At 45.0% G+C, this 20,932-nt stretch overlaps 1 protein-coding gene across 1 annotated transcript in view; it reads right to left on the bottom strand.

Annotated features, from left to right (window-relative positions):
- ZNF704 (zinc finger protein 704) overlaps positions 1-18,713 on the bottom strand; it is a 96,620-nt gene extending 77,907 nt beyond the window's left edge. Inside the window, exon 1 of the mRNA XM_075743824.1 lies at positions 17,994-18,713. Coding sequence (XP_075599939.1) covers positions 17,994-18,275 — 282 coding nt within the window. The 5' untranslated portion in view covers positions 18,276-18,713. The remainder of the gene's footprint in view (positions 1-17,993) is intronic.
- Between the last annotated feature and the right edge of the window lie 2,219 nt (positions 18,714-20,932).

Genomic DNA, 20,932 nt, shown 5'->3' with positions numbered 1-20,932 from the left:
TCTGCTCCACAGGCAGTTTTTCTATTTTAATTCATCCATGTCTACAGGAGCCAGTTCCACTTGAGACCCCTGCCCTATCTAGAAGGGTACGGGGTCTTTCGCTGGAAATCCAGCCAGCAGCTGTTGATGTGGGGAGCGCTGAGGGCCACAGTCACTTGACTGACCAGGTTCCTCGCTTTGGGGCAAACACAATGATTAACCACCAGGACCCCTCTGCTTTCAAGCTCTGCTTTACCATCACTCACAGTTCAGAGAAAACACGGACAACTTCCAATATATCTTTTCAGATGTTAACTGTTCTGTCACATATCTTATCAGGAACTTCTTTTTTTTTTTTTTTTCCATAGATCCTTCATATTCTTTTAGCCACTTTGAGGCTTGTGGTGGTTCCTCTCAGTCCATAACATGTTTCAGCAAAAATTTTGTGTAAGGTTTAGTCCAAGCAGACAGGGCCTGTCTCACAGACACCCAGATGTTAAACTGTAACATCAATTTATTTCAGCTTACTTCCAAAACTTGGCATTTCTCTCTTCTTAGTTGTTCTCAAACTCCATGATTATGTTGTTCCCTAATGGTTTGGCTTTTCTTGTCATCACATCTCTGTATTTGCCACCTTTTTGCCTCCAGTATCAACCGCTGATAAAAACTTACACATTTTTTTCCATACACTTGATTAATTATCATTCATACAAGCCATTCTATTATAGGCTGTTTTTCTATGCAATTCATTGCATATTTTCACCCTGAAGCCATTAGCAACCTTCAGCTTACTTTCAACCAAGTCCTTTGCAACCTGGCCTCAGGCAACCGACATAATTTGGAAGTTCAGTCACAGAAACGGGAGTTTTAAACCATCTGCAAATTTTAAAAACTAGCTTTGTTTCTGTCTGCAGTTACCCGCACCTGCCTTTGACAACTTCCCTCCCATCACCGCTGGGCAACAGAAACTTTTTGATATTTTGCCGCTTGGAAACGACAGCTGAGCATTACCTGCACCTTCCCCCCGCTGGGAGCTCAGCTCTGGCACAGCCCCACACGTGGGGCCCACTACTCCTTCCACTGCTTCTCAGCAAGCACTGGCCTTCTCGCTCACTCCCAGTTTTCAACACCAACAGCACGACCATTGCCATTAACTTCTGCAAAGAGGCGAGCTGGGTCACAAAGTCATCTCCCCTTGCTCATTTTGAAATATTCTTGCTCGCCAAGCACAGCGGCATGGTGCTGTGGCAGCTCTACTCTGAAAGACTGAGAGAGGTGCTACTTCAACCTGCAAATTTTGTAATCTTTCTGGAAAAAAGCAAAGTCATGTTTGCTTTGGTTTCTAAGCAGAAACTTTATTAAACAAAGGAAAGTGTTTTAGTTTTTGAGGGTTGTGATAAGCAGCACAGAGTCTAGTTGGAGGCCTGTAGCTAGCGGTGTGCCCCAGGGGTCAGTACTGGGTCCTGTCTTGTTCAACATATTCATCAATGACCTGGATGAAGGGACAGAATGCACCCTCAGCAAGTTTGCTGACAGTTCAAAACTGGGAGGAGTGGCCGACACACCAGAAGGCTGCGCTGCCATTCAGCAAGATCTGGACAGGCTGGAGAGTTGGGCAGAGAGGAACCAAATGAAATTTAACAAGGGCAAGCATAGGGTTCTGCACCCAGGGAGGAATAACCCCAAGCACCAGTACAGGTTAGGGGTTGACCTGCTGGGAAGCAGTGCTGCGGAGAAGGACCTGGGAGTCCTGGTGGACATCAAGCTCTCCATGAGCCTGCAGTGTGCCCTCGTGGCCAAGGCGGCCAATGGTACCTGAGGTGCCTTAAGGAGAACGTGTCCAGCAGATTGAGGGAGGTTATCCTGCCCCTCTACTCTGCCCTGGGGAGACCACAACTGGAGTACTGTGTCCAGTTCTGGGCTCCCCAATTCAAGACAGACAGGGAACTGCTGGAGAGAGTCCAGCGGAGGGCTATGAGGATGATGAGGGGACTGGAGCACCTCTCTCATGAGGAAAGGCTGAGAGCGCTGGGTCTGTTTAGCCTGGAGACGAGAAGACTGAGAGGGGATCTCATCAACACTTCTGTAAGTATCTGAAGGGTGGATGCCAAGAGGATGAGGCCAGACTCTTTTCAGTGGCACTTAGAGACAGGACGAGGGGCAGTGGGCACAAACTGGAACACAGGAAGTTCCACCTGAATACGAGGAAAAACTTCTTCACTTTGAGGGTGACCGAGCACTGGCACAGTCTGCCCAGAGAGATTGTGGAGTCTCCTTCTCTGGAGGTATTCAAAACCTGTCTGGACACAATCCTGTGCGCCTGCTTTAGGTGATCCTGCTTTAGCAGGTGGGTTGGACTAGGTGATCTCCAGAGGTCCCTTCAACCCCTACCAATCTGTGATTCCATTTTGAAGTTGTCAAGACAATGGTATATATTTAGGTTGACGGTTTTAAGTTAAAAGTCTTGCTTGATTCATTATTATTTAAATCAAGAAGTTTAATATTCCACGTGACAGCTAAATGATTACCACAGTTAATATTTTCAGCAGTATATTAGTAATTTTTCATTGCAAAAGCTCTCTTAACGTGCCTATAGAAACTTGTATTTGGTGGTATTTTGTCATCACCAAGTTGATAGTTCTGAACTTCACATGCCTCAATAACACCATGCATTGCAATGGAAGGCCTACCCAAATTAAAGGATGCTCAACATTGACAGAAATTTTGAGGATTTACAGAAATTTTTCTTTATTCTTTACAGACAATGTGCAGACTGCATTTTTTCAATAGCTTAGACCTTAACTTATCTACAGTCAATTTTTGTTATGCCCAAAAGCACATTCTGATAAGATGCTCACGTTGCAAACTTCAGCCTTCTCCAATTTCAGTTACATATCAGCTTGGATTTTGCCCTGAACAGCAAAAAAAATTATTGATCAAACAGACAGCTCAAGTATTGAACTGCCTAGTCAAAGGATCAGCAAACACTTGAATAAGTAGACCTCTCATATTTATATGCAAATACAGAGACTTACATTTGACAGTGCTGTGGTTTAACCCGGCAGGCAGGTAAAACAACCACAGAGTCGTTCACTCCCTCCCTCCCTCCCCACTGCAGTGGGTTGGGGGAGAGAATTAGGAAAAAAAAGGTAAAACTCATAGGTTGAGATAAAGACAGTTCAATAGGACAGAAATGGAAAATAACAACAACAACAACAATAATAAAAGAATATGCAAAACAAGTGGTGCACAGTACAATTGCTCACTGCCTGCAGACCACCGATGCCCAGCTATTTCCTCAGCCACAGTCTAAATCCATAGCCAGCTTCCCCTAAGTTATATACGGAACATGATGTCATATGGTATGGAATATCCCTTTGGCCAGTTGAGGTCAGCTGTCCTGGCCATGTCCCCTCCCAGCTTCTTATGAACCCCCAGTCTCCTTGCTGGTGGGGTAGTGTGAGAAGCTGAGAAGTTCTTGGCTTAGTGTAAACATCATTCTCATCCTAAATCCAAAACACAGCACTGTACCAGCTGCTAGATAGAAAATGAACTCTTATCCCAGCCGAAACCAGGACAGACAGACTATATATGTCATCTCTTGAGTACAACCTGACTGGGCTTCAGCATCTTCCCCTGCTTCTGGTGCATTGTTGCTTAAAAACGGAAGTTATTTATTTTTAAATAGTTTGCAGGCATTTAACAGGGATTAAGATGTCTCTGTTTCCAATACAGTGGAAAGTATTAAACTCCCAAGAATATTAGCATCATTTACCTGTATGTGACCCAAATGTATAGAAATATGTGCTAAGATGTAAAAACTGACTCCCACGTATGTTCTTTCAAATTTCTTATTTTTTTGTGCAGCACCTGTGGATGCAGGTGGACACACCAGGAGCACAGACCTCATTTTTAACAGGCTTTGTAACAGTCTACACAAACAGATGGCAATAGAAAAAACTAGTGAAAGAATTGCCACGCCACATATCTTGCCTACTTTGCTGCCTATTTTATAAACAACTCGAGGGCTGATTTACCAACGAGGAGTTGGGCAGTGGGCACTGGATGTGATGGGAATGCACAAGCAGAAGACAGCTGCCCAGCGCAGAGCATGGCTTGCCTGAGTGGCACTGCCTCCAACCCTGTGACTCGATGCAGCGTCTTCAGTGAAGCTACGCCTATTTACGCCAGTTGAAGAAGATCTGGCCATGCGTGCAGTTGCGTCTGCCTGCCAAGAAGCAGCCCAGCAAACAGAGGCTCGGCAGAGCAAGGCTTATGTCACGCTATCAGGCAGCAGGATGGCAGTGACAGCCCAGCCAGCTCCCCTGATCTTCTAGGGGGACACTGGAGAACTCCTGTTTCTCCTCACATTGTCTGCTGGGATTCTGGAAGGACTTAGATGTCTAAGAAAGTCTCCTCTGTGCACAGTTTGAATCCTAGAGGCCCAGGTAAATTAAATAATCTTGCAACTACGGCCTATTTTGTGCCACTATGTTTTGTTCATTCAGATAAAAGAGCTCATTTTACAATAACAGTAGTAAAACTATCTCTAAAACCCACCAAATTATTTTACAAGGTTGGAGGAAAGTATCTGTACAGAAGTTGACTGCATCCAAAACTCCCTATAAAAAAAAACATGATAGTGGGAATATGCTTTGGGAAACTAGCTACTTAAAAAACACACCTTATCTTAATAATCCTGATGCCGTTGCCATGTTTCCATTTTTGTACAAACTTCCTTTTCTCTCTCAACCCATAAAGTTATACTTCCTTTACTTCAGCTGGAGGGCACCATAACTGGACTCAACCCCAGTGTCACTTCATTCCAAACCCAACAAGATCCCTCACAAGCCACTGGCTGCTTTCCAGACTGGGGCGGGGGGGGGGAGCACAACACGACATGATGAATTTGCATTGTCAATAGATAAATAATTGTAACTTAATTGTCCTAGGCCTACATACAATATCAACACTATATAGCTGTTAAAGACGACACAGTTCAGGATAAGGATTTTTGATTTCCATCTGATTTACTATGTAATCAGTTGGTCTAATTCCATCAAAAAAGTCTTTTGATTAAACACCACCTAAAAAACCACCAATAGCTAACAAGATGGTTTAGCAGCAGCTGACTTGCTGTACAACTCTGTTAGGTTTTTTATAAACAATTTTTCCATTCTGACTTTGTGACCATCTCTTTCTAAAATAGATGTAAGCATGCTAAGTGTTAGGGACTGCCAATAAAACTTCCCTCTGGTAAGAAAACAAAAGTCACAGGATTTTTTTTAAAACAAGGCTTTAGCAACATTTTTGATCCACTGTAGAACAAATGTGCAGCTTAATGGGGGAAGCGAAAGAAGGAATCAATATATTTCAGCCTAGTGTATTAATGGAAAACTATCATGTTAAATATGTACATTTCATTATTCACTAAAAATATTTAAATTAAATCCCCAGAAGGACAAAGGTTTTGGTTTATTCTTACTACTCTGTACAGTATTTCCAGTTCAAGTTCTCGTAACAGAGTTTTTTATGTAAAAAGGCTCTAATTTTTGCCATCCCAAAACGGTGTCCTCGCTGAAAAGAAAGAATGCATTGAATTTCCATTTCGCCAGAAATCTCTATTCATACTGGAATACAAAGAGATAAGACAGATTCTTGCAATGATGCTTGGAAACAATCTGCCCTGAATTTCAATGTATTATTACATTTTCGAGTATACTTTGCATTTAATTACTTGCTTCACCAGCGGTTGCTCATTACACATAAACCATGTCAATCTAATCACTCTAAGCATTTGTAAACTGCTGCTCTCTAACAATATGGAAGATAATGCATTTTAAGGTCACTGCAAGTGTTCTTTACAATATACAGTATGCATTAATGTATAGTAACGTAGCATTCATTTTCAGCCAGGCTAGGACAAAGTCCCTATCTTTACCATTTGACTGAATATACAAAACCATCCAGAGTACTTATTTTCTAGATGTTAAAATACAAACCTAAACATTTACCTTGCCTGGATTCACAATATGGTGTTAGGCAGCAAGAACTGGAGTCAGCAAGAAGTTTCTACCCTTTCATTATCACGTGTATGTCAGTGCTTATCTGGCTAAATATAACTCATCTACAAAATGCGTATACCCCAGCACCAGCCTGAGGTGTTTCTGAATTATACAGCATCTATCCAGATGAATGACAGAAACTTTTCACTCCCACATTTGAAATTCAGTACCCATCCAGGTCCCTGTTGTACCCCAAATAGCACAATGACCTATTTGTGACATCTGAAATTCTGCACTGGCACAAGAAGCACAGATGTTATTAGAACTGGACAGAGGTGTGTTACTAAGATTATAGGGGGAGACAGTGAGGAACACTGGGAATCCATGGCCCTTCCCATACACCATTTTCAGGTCTAAACAAAAATGATTCAGAGAGATTTGAGCCTTTTTCTCATCACTACATGAACAAAGGGATGAAGCTGTGAAAGTATGGCAGTTTCCTTTTCCATCCCATATGCAGCCACAGTAAGTTCCTTACAGAAAAGTACACGACATGACTTCTAAGATAATCAGACACCAATTAGTAACAGTTACCAAATATTAATACTAATTATTGAACACGTACACCTTCAAAATTTGCTTGCAACATTTAAGTCTCAAAGCAATAACCCCATGCTCTGCATTTCGGATGCTGTGCATGCAAGTGGACGACTTCCTGTCACCGCTCTGCAAACCCAGCTAGCCCTCAGAAACACATTGCCTCTACACATCTGAAAATTAAGAAGCTAGCTTGGAAAGCCTTAAACAGAAGGAAAGCAGAATATTTGCAAAGAATGGGTTCATTTTTCAGTTAGCAATCCTGTTGCTGCACTTAAAGCTTTGCTAAACACGCTCACCATCGAGTGCTCGGGAACTGCACCAGGCTAAAAAGGGCTTGGCTGGCCAAGAAAGGGCAGTCTTAACTGCTCTCCCAATTATTGGTTTCACAAATGGTGAGTTTAAAATGAACTAAACCAATTATCACATTTTCTCGCAGCGACGTACGTGCCTGGCCGTGCAAGCGGGAGGGGTGCCTGCCCCGCAGCGCGTTCCCCTCGCCTCTCCTGCAGCGAAAGCAGCGTGAGCAGTGCCCAGTGCCACCAGGACAAGCTGTGGCCAGGCACAGGACAGGAGAGGGACTGGAAATGCGTGCCCTGAGCTGGCCAAGGAGCACTGAAGGACAGAAGAGGAGGATACACCTGGGTCTTGCTGGCCACCTCTGGGAAAATTTGAAAAAAACTGGAATTGGAGATAAAAGCAAGTGTGCTCATGCAGGGTAGCAAGGAAGTTGAAACAAACTTTTTTGTTCTTATTTCTATTACGTTACTGGTTGTAATTACAAGCTGTAATTAGTAAGTGCCATCAAATCAGGTGTTCTTACTGCACTGGCTGAAGCCCTGAAACCTCACATCAGGGTATTTTCTATGGTATGCCTATGAACATCTGTTTTCTCTGAAATGGCGATTTTTGCTATTGTAAAAAATGCAAAGAGCATCTGAGAAGCCATTGAAAAGGTATCTCCTGGTTTTGCTGTCCCTAATTTTGATTCTGTTTACATTAAGAAGTTGTACACAACAGCTTAACTTTTAAGTAGTTTAATACAGCCTTGTGCATGGACTGTCTTATGGACAGAAATATCAGTTTGGCCTGTATTTCCCAAATTTCATGTGCAAATAAAATATCTTTGATTTCAACTATTTCGAGACCATTGCTGAAGATGTATGAGAAGCTCTACTTGTCTCTTTTTTCATTTACTGGTGGTTCAGGATCAGTAAGGATGGCAGTGGTTCAAAGCAGAAGGGAAAAATATCAGCACTTCTTCTATCATCTCATTCAGCATCAAGCAAGCAAAGTTCCCAAAAATCAGCACATCTAAGAGGCAGTGGGAGACTCCCCACACTTAGCAGAAGATTTCTGCAATGCTGCCTCACTGCTCCTCAGTAAGAAACCCTTGTTCGGTTCATCTGCATTTGAAAGCCCTTCTCTGTCTGGACAGAGATACATAGCAGAGTAAGTCTACAGAAAAGAAAAACAGATTAGCTTTACTTTCAAGATCTCTTGCAAATCAGGTACAGAGAGGTGTGAGATTTCTAAGGTCAGAAGTGACTGAGATGCTGTAGATCACAGATCACTTAAAAGGGTACAGAAATGTAACCCATTTGCCTTAACATCCTGGGCATAAAGATAATTTACTTTTTTTGTTTAAATTATGGGATTTCAGTGAAATTAAACCAAGGTAGTTCAAAGATGTATCCAACTGTTGTAACTTCTGAATGAAATAGGTGCTACGAATAAAAGCTTCAAGGGCCAGTGCTGATCCCTGAAGCTGAGAGCCTGGAGGAGATAGAACAAGATCAGAATGAAGCACACATCCTTATTTCCTCTAACCGATTTCAAGTCTGGAAGTAGAAAGCCTGGTCCTTCAGAGCAGATGAACAAGCAAGGAACGTTGTCCCCAGTTAGGAGATTCTATGTTTGGGTCCAGACAAAAACATTTACAATTTTCCTCCTCAGAGTGGGAGAGGTGCCAAAAAAGGAGTTTATTTTTGGGTCTGACTACGCAGAGAAGTGGTATCACAGTTTAATCTCATTATCCCTGGAAGCAGTAGTAGAAACCTGCGGATGCCAAATGTGACCTTCTCATCCTCAGCCATTTCAGAAACCAGCCACCTATCAAACCACTTGCAAACTAAGGGGATGCAACGATGTCTCACGGGAGAACAGCCCTCAAAGAACCTGAAAAACAATCAAGCCTAAAGCTAAGCGCAGCCCAACCAGTCAAACGGCTGCTGTCCTCTAAAGGAGGAAGGCGTGCTCCCTTTCTCACCTTCCTTTTCCTCCCTATGCATGCCCTAGCTGTGATATCTCATCTTTTCCTCTACACTATCAAGATGCTTGACAGGCCCTTCCCTGAGTCACGTTAACTTAGAGAAGTTAATGACTCTACAGACTCTCTGCTGCACGTGTTTCCCGCTGTTTCAGTAGCTCACAAAAGCACACAAGGAATTCTGGTGCAAGCCCAAGGTAGCCAGTGCATGGCTGGGAGCTGGAGGAAGGACGGAGAGGAGAATGCTTTACCCCTTTTGGAACTGATGAAACATTAAATCACCTCACCATGGCTCCACAAACATGATCTGATTTTGCCCAGTGCCTGGGCACAAAGCGTGCTGTGTTGCAAAGGCTGCTGCTTCTCCAGCAGAGAGACTGACCAGTGTGGAAGGAGAAACACCTCCAAGACCAACCACTTCTCTCCTGCCCTGAGAAAGTAAGGAGAATTGTCTAGAACAGCGGTGGTCACGCATGCTGAAGCAAAATATCACTGTAAACCCTTAGCAACCACCAGTTCACCCTTATTCAGTTTTCTGCTTTTTCCATAGAACTCTGTAAGCCAGATGAGGACCCCTTTCCGTGGCCTTATGAAGCACCAGTGAACCACAAGCTACAGAGGAACCACTGCTAACCTAGACCTAAGAGCAGTAAGAACTGCATCAGTGCTCTCTTTAGAGTATTTTAAAGCAGAAAAATCATGTATTTTTTTCTTTTGGAAGCGCTTACATTCGTCACAATTACATTAAAAAAAAAAGACACTGGTTGACAAATACGAGGTCAAAAGCATTTTTGATCCAAAGAGAGTTCTTTCCGCCATTTCAAAGGGATAGGCATGTACACATAAAAGATCAGGCTGGCTCAAATGTTTAGCTTGCCAACTTTACAAAGTCCAGTTTATAGAAGGAGATTGTACAATTTGTTCTCTGTGTCAGCATGATGCAGGCATTAGCCACTTTATCTGCTGAAGCAGAAAAAAAAAAAATTTAAGTAACCATCCAGTCTTATGACTGCTTGTCATAATTGTGCTGCCTATCTAAAGTTCAAGTAACCTTTTATCCATTAGGTTAAAAAAATACACTAAAGATGGTAAAACGATGAGCTATATAATTTCACACTTCAGTATCTAATCACTGAGGCATTTTACCTTCCCTCTGATTCTGTGTCCAGTTATTATAATGGTTTCCTATAGTCTGAAGCAATACTTAAAAATTATTAGGATGGCTGTGGAAAGGCTTTAAGAGACTAATGGATGCACCCTTGTGGTTACATAATTGGGCTTAAACTAGTGGGACTTTTCCATCAACTTCAGCTGGGTTAGGATATTATGGAAATTTGATTTTTTTTTTTTTTGCAAAACCACCAATAAAAAAAAATCTGTATTTTTATCCAAAGTTCAAGCAACAGAAGTTGTTCAGTTTCCTGTCTTCGTTAGTTTTGTTGTCAAACAACAAATACCACCCACACATGTACTTTTTCATACAATAAGACAAATGTCACCGCAATCATCATTTGGGATTGGAAAGTTTGGCAAGGTGCCAGAGCGGTGAAAGTGATCCCATCACAGATTGTTCAGCAGCAGCGATAACGTTAAATTCCTACGCACTCTCTTCGGCAACGTGCTACAGTGAAAAAAATCAACACAAGTCCGTGAAATTGAAGCTGATCACCATAAGAGTTAATGCACACTCTTTTTATTTGCTTTGTATTTACTGTTCAATTTTTGCAAATAAACAAAAACACTCACAAGAGTTTCTCTCCTAGCCTACCGTCCTTCTGTAGTCTTTGGGCTGGCTACAAGCAGCAGGAATGTTCAAGTTGCTCAGTATGTTTAGAAAAAAGCAATTCAATAAATCACTTGAAAGCATAACAAAGCCAATGGGCACTCTCATTCCGAGGGAGGAAAAAAAATAAAAAAGCATCACTGCTCAATCCATAGCAGTATTAACAGAGCAGACACCAACCAGGACCAGCATGCTCCCTACTGCCCAAGCAGCAAAGCTGCCATCTTTGAGCTGGCCAAGTGGCACAGTTTGAGGCACAGATTTATCCCACAGTCTGCTAAGACCTCTCTGGTGCTCTCATATCACTGGAATTTTTAATCTAGCAGCTGGGAAAACACAGAGGAGGACTTGAGGGTTCAAAGCTGATCTACAGGACTGTTAGGCTTCTCCATAACCTTGGGTCAGAAGCAAGGCTGGAAGAACACAGGGTCAGAAAAGGCACTGATGGTCTGTGTGTCTGCAGTTGTCACAGGGCACATTACAAATACTAATTACCAAACCATGAAAAGAACTCTCTCAATATTTAGTTTTCAGATGCAAAAAAATATATCACTTCCATCTTCAAGAAGGAAGACCCAGGGAACTACAGCTTCACCTTGATCCCCAGGAAGGTGATGGAGCAGCTAATCCTGGAAACCATTTCCAGGCATACTAAGGACAAGAAAATTATCGGGAGTAGTCAGAATGGTTTCACCAAGGGGAAGTCATGATTTGCCAGCCTGATAAACTTCTAGGACAAAATGACTGGCATGGTAGACGAGAGGAGGACAGTGGCTATTATCTCTCTAGACTTCGGGAAGGTTTTTGACACCATCTCCCATAACACCCTCATAAACAAGCTGATGATGTATGGGTTGGATGAGCAGCAGTGAAGTGGGCTGAAAATTGTCCGAACGTCTGGGCCCAGAGGGTGCTCATCAGTGGCACAAAGCCTAGTTGGAGGCCAGTAAAGGCTGGTGTGCCCCAGGGGTCAATACTGGACCCAGTCCTGTTCAACATCTTCATTAATGATCTGGATGATGCAGAGTGCAGCCTCAGCAAGTTTGCAGATGACACAAAACCAGGAGGAGTGGTCGATAAGCCAGGAGGTCATGCTGCCATCCAGAGAGACCTTGACAGACTGGAGAAACGAGCCAACAGTAACCTTGTGAAGTTCAGCAAGCGGAAGTACAAAAACCTGCACCTGTGGAGGAACAACCCCAGGCACCAGGTGCATGCTGGGCACCACCCAGTTGGAAAGCAGCTTTGCAGAAAAGGACCTGGGCATCCTGGTGGACACCAAGTTCTACATGAACAGGCAACATGACCTTGCAGCAAAGGTGGTAAGTAGTGTCCTGGGCTGCATTAGACAAAGTGTTGCCAGCAGGTGGAGAGAGGTGGTCCTGCCCCTCTGCTCAGCACTGGTGAGGCTACACCTGGAGTGCTGGGTCCAATTCTGAGCTCCCCAGAACAAGACAGAGACATGGACATATTGGAGAGACTCCAGCAAAGGGCCACCAGGATGATTAAGGCACTGGAGCATCACTCCTACAAGGAGAAGCTGAGAGAGCTGGGACTGTTCAGCCTGGAGAAGAGAAGGCTCAGGGGGTCTCATCAGTGTGTGGAAATACCTGAAGGGAAGGTACAAAGAAGACACAGCCAGGCTCTTTCCAGTGGTGCCCAGTGACAGGACCAGAGGCAATGGGCACAGACTGAAACACAGGACGTTCCCTCTGAACATCAGGAAACACTTTTTCACTGTGAGGGTGGCAGATCACTGGCACAGGTTGCCCAGGGAGGTTGTGGAGTCTCCATCCTTGGAGATACTGAGAAACCATCTGGACATGGTCCTGGGCAACCAGCTCTAGGTGGCCCTGCTTGTGGAGAGGAGTTGGACCAGATGACCTCCAGAGGTCCCTTCCAACCTCAACCATTCTGTGGTTCTGTAATAAAGACTGAGCAGCACATTTCCATCTACTTGTACATGCTGCACACCTGAAGGCAGCCAACTGATCATTCTCAACTGAACTCATTCTAGACTGAAAACAGTCTAGCAAATAAGGATCAAAACTGTTAGCAATTCCACCAGACCTCTTTATTCTCATACAGTTACAGTTTTCTAATACAATTACTTTTAAGGGCAACGCGGTTATGCTTGGTCTGTGTCCAACAAAAAAAGCAACAACAACAAAAATTACATCAAAAATCCTGAGCAAATTACTCCCATTCATTCTTTACTATGGGAAAGTGGAGAGGAGAAAAAAAAATAACCTTACCATCTCACCACCTTCAGCTCTGCCTCCACTATTCCATACTATGTATAAACTTTTTTTTTAATATATTTTTAATAATGAAGAAAAAAAATCCCAAGTCTAGTCATGCAGTTTCCACATCAACTTCACTAGGCAGGTCTTCACTCAAGGACTATAAGAAACTGAATGAAGTTTAAAATTTAAAAAATTAATAAAGTTTATCTATTTACAAAAACATGGCTAAGATGCTGGTGTGAATCCGCCTCTCGTGTCTCAGCCTTTAGTTGTTCTCCACAGTCCATCAGCATCCATCTGTTATCTCTTGTGTTACTCTAACTTCACAGAGAAGATGATGGAGCAGGGTTATGGTTGTTCTAGGTTTGCACACAGCCTAGCCTAAAAGGATCCTGCTCCAAGGTCAGAGCATGAGTTCTGGTGTTATAATAACTATTAGTATGTACAAAAATATCTTTATCATTATTAATCCAAGAGGGAACATTTCAGTTTACTCTTTGGTTAGTACGCAAATTCCTAATGTGTCTTTGAGATCTCTCCACCGCTAAGTGAATCTGGTATTTGAAGTTTGCATTTTGCAAATTGCCTGTTAAAATATACTTGCATGCATGTATGAAAGCTAAATTAAATAGCACATTGCTAATGAAGCAAAAATAAGTTTGTTTTGCCCAAGATAAGCCTATAATCCACTCAAATAGTAAAGCTGAAAGTTTAACTTAAAGAATGACAATGAATTCACACCTGGCTTTAGAAAGAACGCAGAGAAAAGGAGCAGAGGAGCACAGAGAAGATTCAACCCAGCCAAACAACCCACATAACAGGCAACTGATTTCTTCCAGACAAATTCTGAACATTCTTCTACATCCCATATATCACACAGATGTGTCTATATTTAAAAAACAACACCAGCCCCCAAAAAAAAAACCCCACAAACAACCCCAAAAGAAAACCCATCATGTCCAAAAGCATACTTTTTACTGGATTAACTTGAACTCCTACCAATATCTGCCATCCCTGCTCTGAAACCTTTAGCACAGCCTTGCATGTGCTCCAGACTTTGCACTTGTTGCAAATTCCGCTTTGCAAGGTGGGCAAAACTGAGCCCAATGGCCATGAAGTTGAAATCTTGCTTATGTAACTTGGGCTTTCATATTCCTCCAGCGTCACAGCACAGCCCTCCGGGTCTTTAGTTTTCAGACTCTTCATCTGCTTGTTTCTCACCATTTTGGGAGCTGTATATTTGCGGGAAATTCATCCTTCTGAACTACCAAGAAGTGCTTGCACACAAGCCAGTATCTGGAATGGATAATTTCATGAGTGCTTATGGTAAGGTAAAGGGCAGAGACCACGGTAATATAATGCTTGAGGAGCAGGAGCAGCCCTCATAGTCAGCTGGGTTAGAAATGTCCTGTGTCTATAATCTGAGCCTGGAGACAGAAATTGGGCTGGAGATAAGGTGGCAGCTCAAATGGGCTGAACAGAAGAAACCACTAACCCCTTTACTATTTGTAACAGTAGAGAAAACATTGCAACATGTTGGCAAGTTATCACAAGCCCATATTCATTACCGGCCCAAATCCTCAAGCATAGTGCTTCAGTGGTTTACAGGCAAATTAATGTAGCTCTGCGACTTGCAGTGGGGCTTCCTTACCAAGTACCACTTAAACTCAGCATCGCAGACTGCTGACAGACCCTACTTCATAACCTTTTCTCCATATCACCAAAAAGACCGGTTTCCACAGGCTGAATTAACCCCAGTGTGGTACTAACACGGCTGCTTGTGGTATCTGAAGCAAGCTCCATAAAAAATATGGAATAAAGAAATAAACAGGACTGCAAATTAATCTATGCTTCAAGACAAAGTACTGGTAATTACGCTATTTATTCTTTTTCATCTAATTTCAAACGGCTGGAAGTCTAGATGCAGCCAAAGCAGCAAGTATGGGTTGCAAAGAAAGAGCTTCATGTGCAAAACGAGTCTGTATAATCAGCACCTTGGTGTTATTTGTTTTCCTGTATAGATGAATGAACTAGTCCTGACAAAATAAGACATCCCAGCACTTCTCAACAAGGCTTTACGGGCTCTCAAAAGTCTCTGTCACTATCCTGCCATTACCCACCAGCTACACACAGCATGCTCATGCCTCTTCCAGCATCGTGTTAGAATGGCAGGGGGAAAAAGAGAGAAACCAAAGTGTTCTCCACTGTCCTCCACTTGGACATCTATGTGGCTACAGCAATATAAAAAGGCAATTTTTGCATCTTCTCCATGACCAACAGTCTCTCTCACTATTTTGTCATGTCTGTTCTCTCCTTCCAAGACTTTAAAAATTGGTGAAATAAGATTTGTCTTTATAAAGTATTTCTTCTTCTCTCTACCCCCATACTTAAGAGTGAGGGTCAAAAACAGACCACCAGTGGTGCAGGCCCAGAGTGGACTTCTTTCTGGTGGAGACACCACGGCTATAAGACCTGATGATGTAGGTACTTTTTTATCTTGACTAGTGGACCAAATTCTCAGGCACTTTTTAAAAATACTAATTATGTTGCAGACCCTATGAGACATTTATCCAAGTATCAGAGGTATTCCATGGAAGTGACTTTGTGAAGAGCCTGTCAAACCTCTGGCTTTAAAACGCCATTCTACCCAAAGGCACAGATATCAAGTGTACGTGCGCATTATCTGTATCTATACCACACAGCAAATTATTGTGTGCTGCTTTTTAATTGCATTATCTGGATAGCATATAGTGCAAAACCAGCACCTAGACCACTTTGCTTTCAAGTCTGATTAAATTCTGAAGCTCTTCAGGACGTCTCTTGTTCTCAACGGTATTGAACACTGCAACAATTTATGCCCCATCTCAGCAGTGGACACCCCTTCAATCCCCTCTGCTCCCAGACCCCGACTCAGAAGGCCAGGTCAGGGAGTCAAATGCTGCTGACCCCATACCAGTCCTCCGTTTGGCAGGAATCCTGTTTGACAAACCACAGCCGGATCGTTCCAGCCTTGTTACCCTCCTGCAGTTTGGCAGTCAGTCCTCTGCATTCATTTCATACCCACTTTTCTCACATTTAATCTGTTGCTTTAAAATTACTTGGAAGAACCCTTAGATTAAGCTTTATGGACTCCTACACTAACAATTCCTAAAGAAATATACAGAAAGCAAAGAGAATTTCTTTAAAATGTTAAATTGTAACAGTTTTCTTAGTTTGTAGTACTCAAAAATATAAGTAGTGAAAGCAAAAACTGAGCAGGTCATGACGGTTAGAAGTATTCTTCCAAACAGAGTAAATACCTGCACCTGGTTACTGAACTACAGGACTGCAGATGACTTGAGAGTTTATTACGTACTCTAAAAGTAGCCTAATAGATGAGGTTAGTGGAGTAATGTCTATGAGGCAGATGTACTGTCCAGGGAAGTACAATGCAAGTGCGATGTTCTTATATGCACATACAGTCTTAAGTGCAAGGCAGAAATAACAGCAACCTCTGCTTACGTTAACAGACCTACTACTTGAAAGCGTGCCGAGGGCTGACAAAGAGTACACTCTGATAGCCCATGTTACATGCAGATTATACCTATGTAATCCAGCTGATATTTCAGATTATTGTGCTCCATTTGAGAATTTCACATTTTTTACCTGTTAGGTACACTGGGGAAGTTTCTCTAAGCCTCCTCCACCACTTGGGAGTTTTGGTGCGACGGGGAGACTGATGGGACCAGAAGCACATTTTGGTGCCCTTCATCCTTCGGCTACTAGGCAAATGTCAAAAAAAATTGTAGCAGCAAAGTTACCCCAGCCTGCCAAGCCTCAGGAACACAGACAGTCTGACCCAGACAGACCACAACCACATCTCATGGCCTTTGGACAGACTCACTGAAGAGCTACACGGACAGGGTCCAATGACCCAAGTGGGTCAGATTTATCCTGTCACTGATATAACAAACTTGCTCTGAAGCAATATGGGGATAACTTGTGTTTCTGCTGCTTTCCTTTTTTGTCATTTGTTTGTTTCGGGTTTGTTTCCTTTTTTTTTTTCCTTCTATGGATACAAGGAAGACCCCAGTGGTATTATGGCACTACTGCTAGGCCAACCCTGTTCTCTCCTTAAGTAAGAATCATTATCTAGATTAAAATAATAATAATAATTCAAATGGATACCCTTTAAACTTTGATAAACATTTATTTTCGATAACCAGTGCAGAATCAGATGAATCCTCTGTAGACCTGCATACAGACTTAACCCTACTATCCAGATTATCCCAAGAGAAAAATAATTACTGAAAACCACTCATGATAAAATAATTAAGCCTAAATCAGCAGGATCTCAGCCTGTGAGCATTCAGCAGGTTGTTTCAAAACGCACCAAATTCTAAGGACTGCCCAAGCACACTTCCATAGGATTTGAATCGGCCCTCCGCACAGCATTGCTGCATTCAGAAACTCGTCGCAAATCGCCCACCCAGGTCCCCTCACCACGGCCACCTTCCCCCTCCCGCGCAGGGGCCCTCCAGCGCCCTGCCCAGCACCGCCTGACCCGCACAGCCCGCGGGCACGACTCTCGTCTTGTGCAAACGGCCAGGCTGAACATCCTTCACACCCCCTCACAGCCCCGCTGCCGCGCACTTCACCCAGGAAAAGTCTTTATTCTCAATACTCAAACTACTTCAGATACCGGTGACTCCCCACACAGCTGCCCGCACCGGCCGTCCCCGCAGCTCCGGAGCCGCCTGAGCCAGCTCGCCGCCGCCTTCCCGGCGGGCCGCAGCGGGCACCCGCTTCCTCTGGGACTTGTTGAGCGCGGGCCCGTCCGCACCCGGCCCCCCCCACGCAGCACCCCAGCCGCCCCCGGGGGCCGCCCCGCCGCCAGCCCGCTCCCAGCCCCGCCGCCAGCCGCAGGCCGCCCGGCCGAGGCGGGGCACAGCGGCCGCCCCCACCGCTCCCCCGGCCCGGGGCACCGGCCGGTTCGGCCTGCCCCGCCCCGGCAGCCCGGCACCCCCGCCCGAGCCCCTCCGCCGGCACCGAGCCGAGGCGAGCCGGGCCGGGCCGGGCGGCTGCCGCCGCCGCCACCACCGCCCCGCTCCCGCCCTCGCCCTCCCGGGACGCACCTTAAGGCTCCCCCGGAGGGGGCCCTTGCCGTGGCCGGTCAGCGCCGGGGGGGGGCTCCCCAGGCCGCCCTCCTCCTCCTCCTCTTCCTCCTCCACCTCTACCACCACGTCCTCGTCTTCGTCCTCCTCCTCCAACGCCGCGGCGGAGCCCTCTCGCCGGGGCGGCCTCCAGGCGCTCTCGGGCTTGGGGGGCCGGACCCCGTCCGCCTGGGCGGTCGCCGGCCCCGCGCTGAGCCGCCGGCTGCCCATGCTGGAGCGCTTGGCCAGGCGCCGCGCCTGCATGGTGCCTCCGCCCGCCCGGCCCGGCCCGCCTCCCGCCGCGCTCAGCCCCGGCTTCGGGCAGCGGCCCCGCCGCGGGCGCACAGCGGCAGCGCCGAGCCCAAGGGGCGGCGGCGACGCTCACCGGGGGGCGGCGGTGGGTGTGTGCAGCGGGCGCGCCGCGGCCATGGGGGCCCGCGGGCGCGGCCGCCCAGCCGCTCGCCCACCTGCTCCCGCCGCCCTTCTCCTCCTCCGCCGGCTGCCCGCCCGACCCGGCTGTCGGACGCGGCGCGGGGTCCGCTCCCGCTCGCCCTTTCTCGCCGCCGCTGGTCCCCGGCACCAAAACCCGGACTGGATTCCCGCCGACCGCGGCTCCGCCAGGCGCTGCGCGGGCCCGCGCTGCCTCCGCCTGCAGCTGCGGGCGGGTTTCCCGGCGGAGCGGCGCCGGCCCCCGCCGCCCACCTGCTTGGCCCCGGGTACGCCGAAGGGAGCGGGATGCCGGTCCGTCCCTACCGGCGCAGTCCCGCCCGCGTTCAGCCTGTTTAAATGGCAGAAGGGCCGGGGGTGCCCGGCAGCCTCGGCATGCGGGACAGGCTGCCTGATGGCTCGGGCCTGGCTGGAATAAAATTATTTCGCCTCTCCCCAAAAAACATAAATGGGGGAAAAAAAGGAACTTTTGGAAAAAAAGCTGAGAAGAGACTGACTTTTTTGAGATGAAAAATTGAAGCAGAGCTATCTACAGCCTCTTGAGAAAACTCCAGGATGGTTAAGAAAATAATTTCCAGTGTAAATTGTAGTACTTCGGTGCTTTAAGCTTTAAAATACCTTTCTGAAAAGTTTTTTTAAAATTGAAATAGTTTCCAAACAGAGCTTTAAGTTAGTGCAGTCACCATTTCAATTTATTGCAGCCTTCTATACCACTTATTAAAGCCTCCTGACATTGAATTAAGTTACTGAGTTACTTAAGTTACTGAGTTATACGTGCTTTTCCTAACCTCTCCCTCTATACATAAGTTTTAAGTCTGCATTTACATGTTATTTTTGAGCCATGTATATGTATTCTTTTCCATTTACAAGGGAATTACAGTAATTCCCTCTTCAGTGTTCAGTACCTTTCTCGCCATGCACTCTGTTTTAGAGACACGCCAACAGGCCACACGTACACGTAATATGTCTGCGTGGGGCGAAGCTTCACCTCTAACGCTAATTTGTCCCTGTCAAAAAGTAATGATATTTATTCATTTTGGAATATGGCATGCAACACTTTCTATGCAAGAAATTATAGATAATACAGTACTCATTCTTAAAGAAATAATGAAGTTCCTTTTCATGTCTAACTATGGAATTTGATTCAATTTTCTCAACCCAACCCCACAAACCAGTTGTTTTCGTTCATTCTTTCAAGGTTTCCAGACACTGAGATCCACAACAGAATCGCTGGCAAATTCTGGCATATATCAGGTCTTCCAGCAGGACTTCCCCACACATCTAGAAGTGATGTTTCCAGATATTTTACTGTGCCTTTGATCAGCTGCACTGCAATGTGGGCACAGCTCATCTCAGCAGAATGGCACTCAAACCCCTGGTACACGCTGCCACAAGATGTCCCATCTTTTTCCTGCCACTGCATGAGTATTTAGCTTCTTGATACATGGTTGAGTGGATCAGTCATGGGGTTTTGAAGCTGATGTTGCATAAAGAATAGATTTGTGGAAGAAAAGAAAAAAAGAATAAATGCTTTTTAGTTTTATTTCTAAACTGAACGTCCAGAATTAAGCTTTAGATTTGACAAAAAGTTACACTTCAGTTTTGCCTTAAACATAAATTCCACTATGAATTTAAATGGCATTCTCAGTTCCTTCATTCTTGTACCTCAAGTACATAGAGATGGAATAATTCCAGTACCTCCTAGTATTAAAATTGTGATCTTCTGTAGTGGCCTGTGTTCACAGTTATCTGAATTATAAAGACTTTACTGAAGATCTCATTCCTATCTGTCGCATACTAGGACAAATGTTGAGACTTCCTTGAGATTTTCAAAGGTCTGTATGTTTTAATTGTAGCAAGAACAGAATTGAAATTAGAAATTATATACACCGAATGTGTTAGCACTGAAATGGATTATATGAGCTAGCATGAACACCGCAAATAACAAAATGGAGACCAAAGGATCTCTTGTAGAAAATAGTGAAGATAAAGGATAGTTGGGCTTGCACAGACACGTCTGTTAACTTCCATGACACCTCCCACTTCAGCCTTTAGTTGAACTCTGTATTCAGCCCTTCATCAAGTTAGTTCCGGGAGCCGCTGCAAGACACAGCTGACTTGATGCCTCTTGCCCCAAGGTTTTGGTGAATGAACATAAAAGCAGAGATTGTTAACCAATAACCGAGCTTTCAATTGTCAGTTCAACAACAGTTGTTTCAAAAACTACTAGCTGGGCTCTCTGGTTTAGGAGCATCGTAGCAGGAGGCAGAGAAGAGAGGCTCAGACCGGTTCTTAGGGACACATAAAACATCACAGGCCTGCCTGCCTGCAGGAGCTCGCTCCATCCTCCAGGATGCTGCCTCTTCTCCCCCAGGACTCTGGCAGGTCATGGCCCCTCAGCTCTCAAAGGAGAGCAGGACAGCAGGCGAGCCGTGGAAAAGTTGGGCAGCATGACAGAGGAAGAGCATAAGCAA

The sequence above is a fragment of the Balearica regulorum genome, chromosome 2 (genome assembly GCF_011004875.1).
Source record: "Balearica regulorum gibbericeps isolate bBalReg1 chromosome 2, bBalReg1.pri, whole genome shotgun sequence".
NCBI lineage: Eukaryota > Metazoa > Chordata > Aves > Gruiformes > Gruidae > Balearica > Balearica regulorum.
This window is presented reverse-complemented; position numbering and strand designations above follow the sequence as displayed.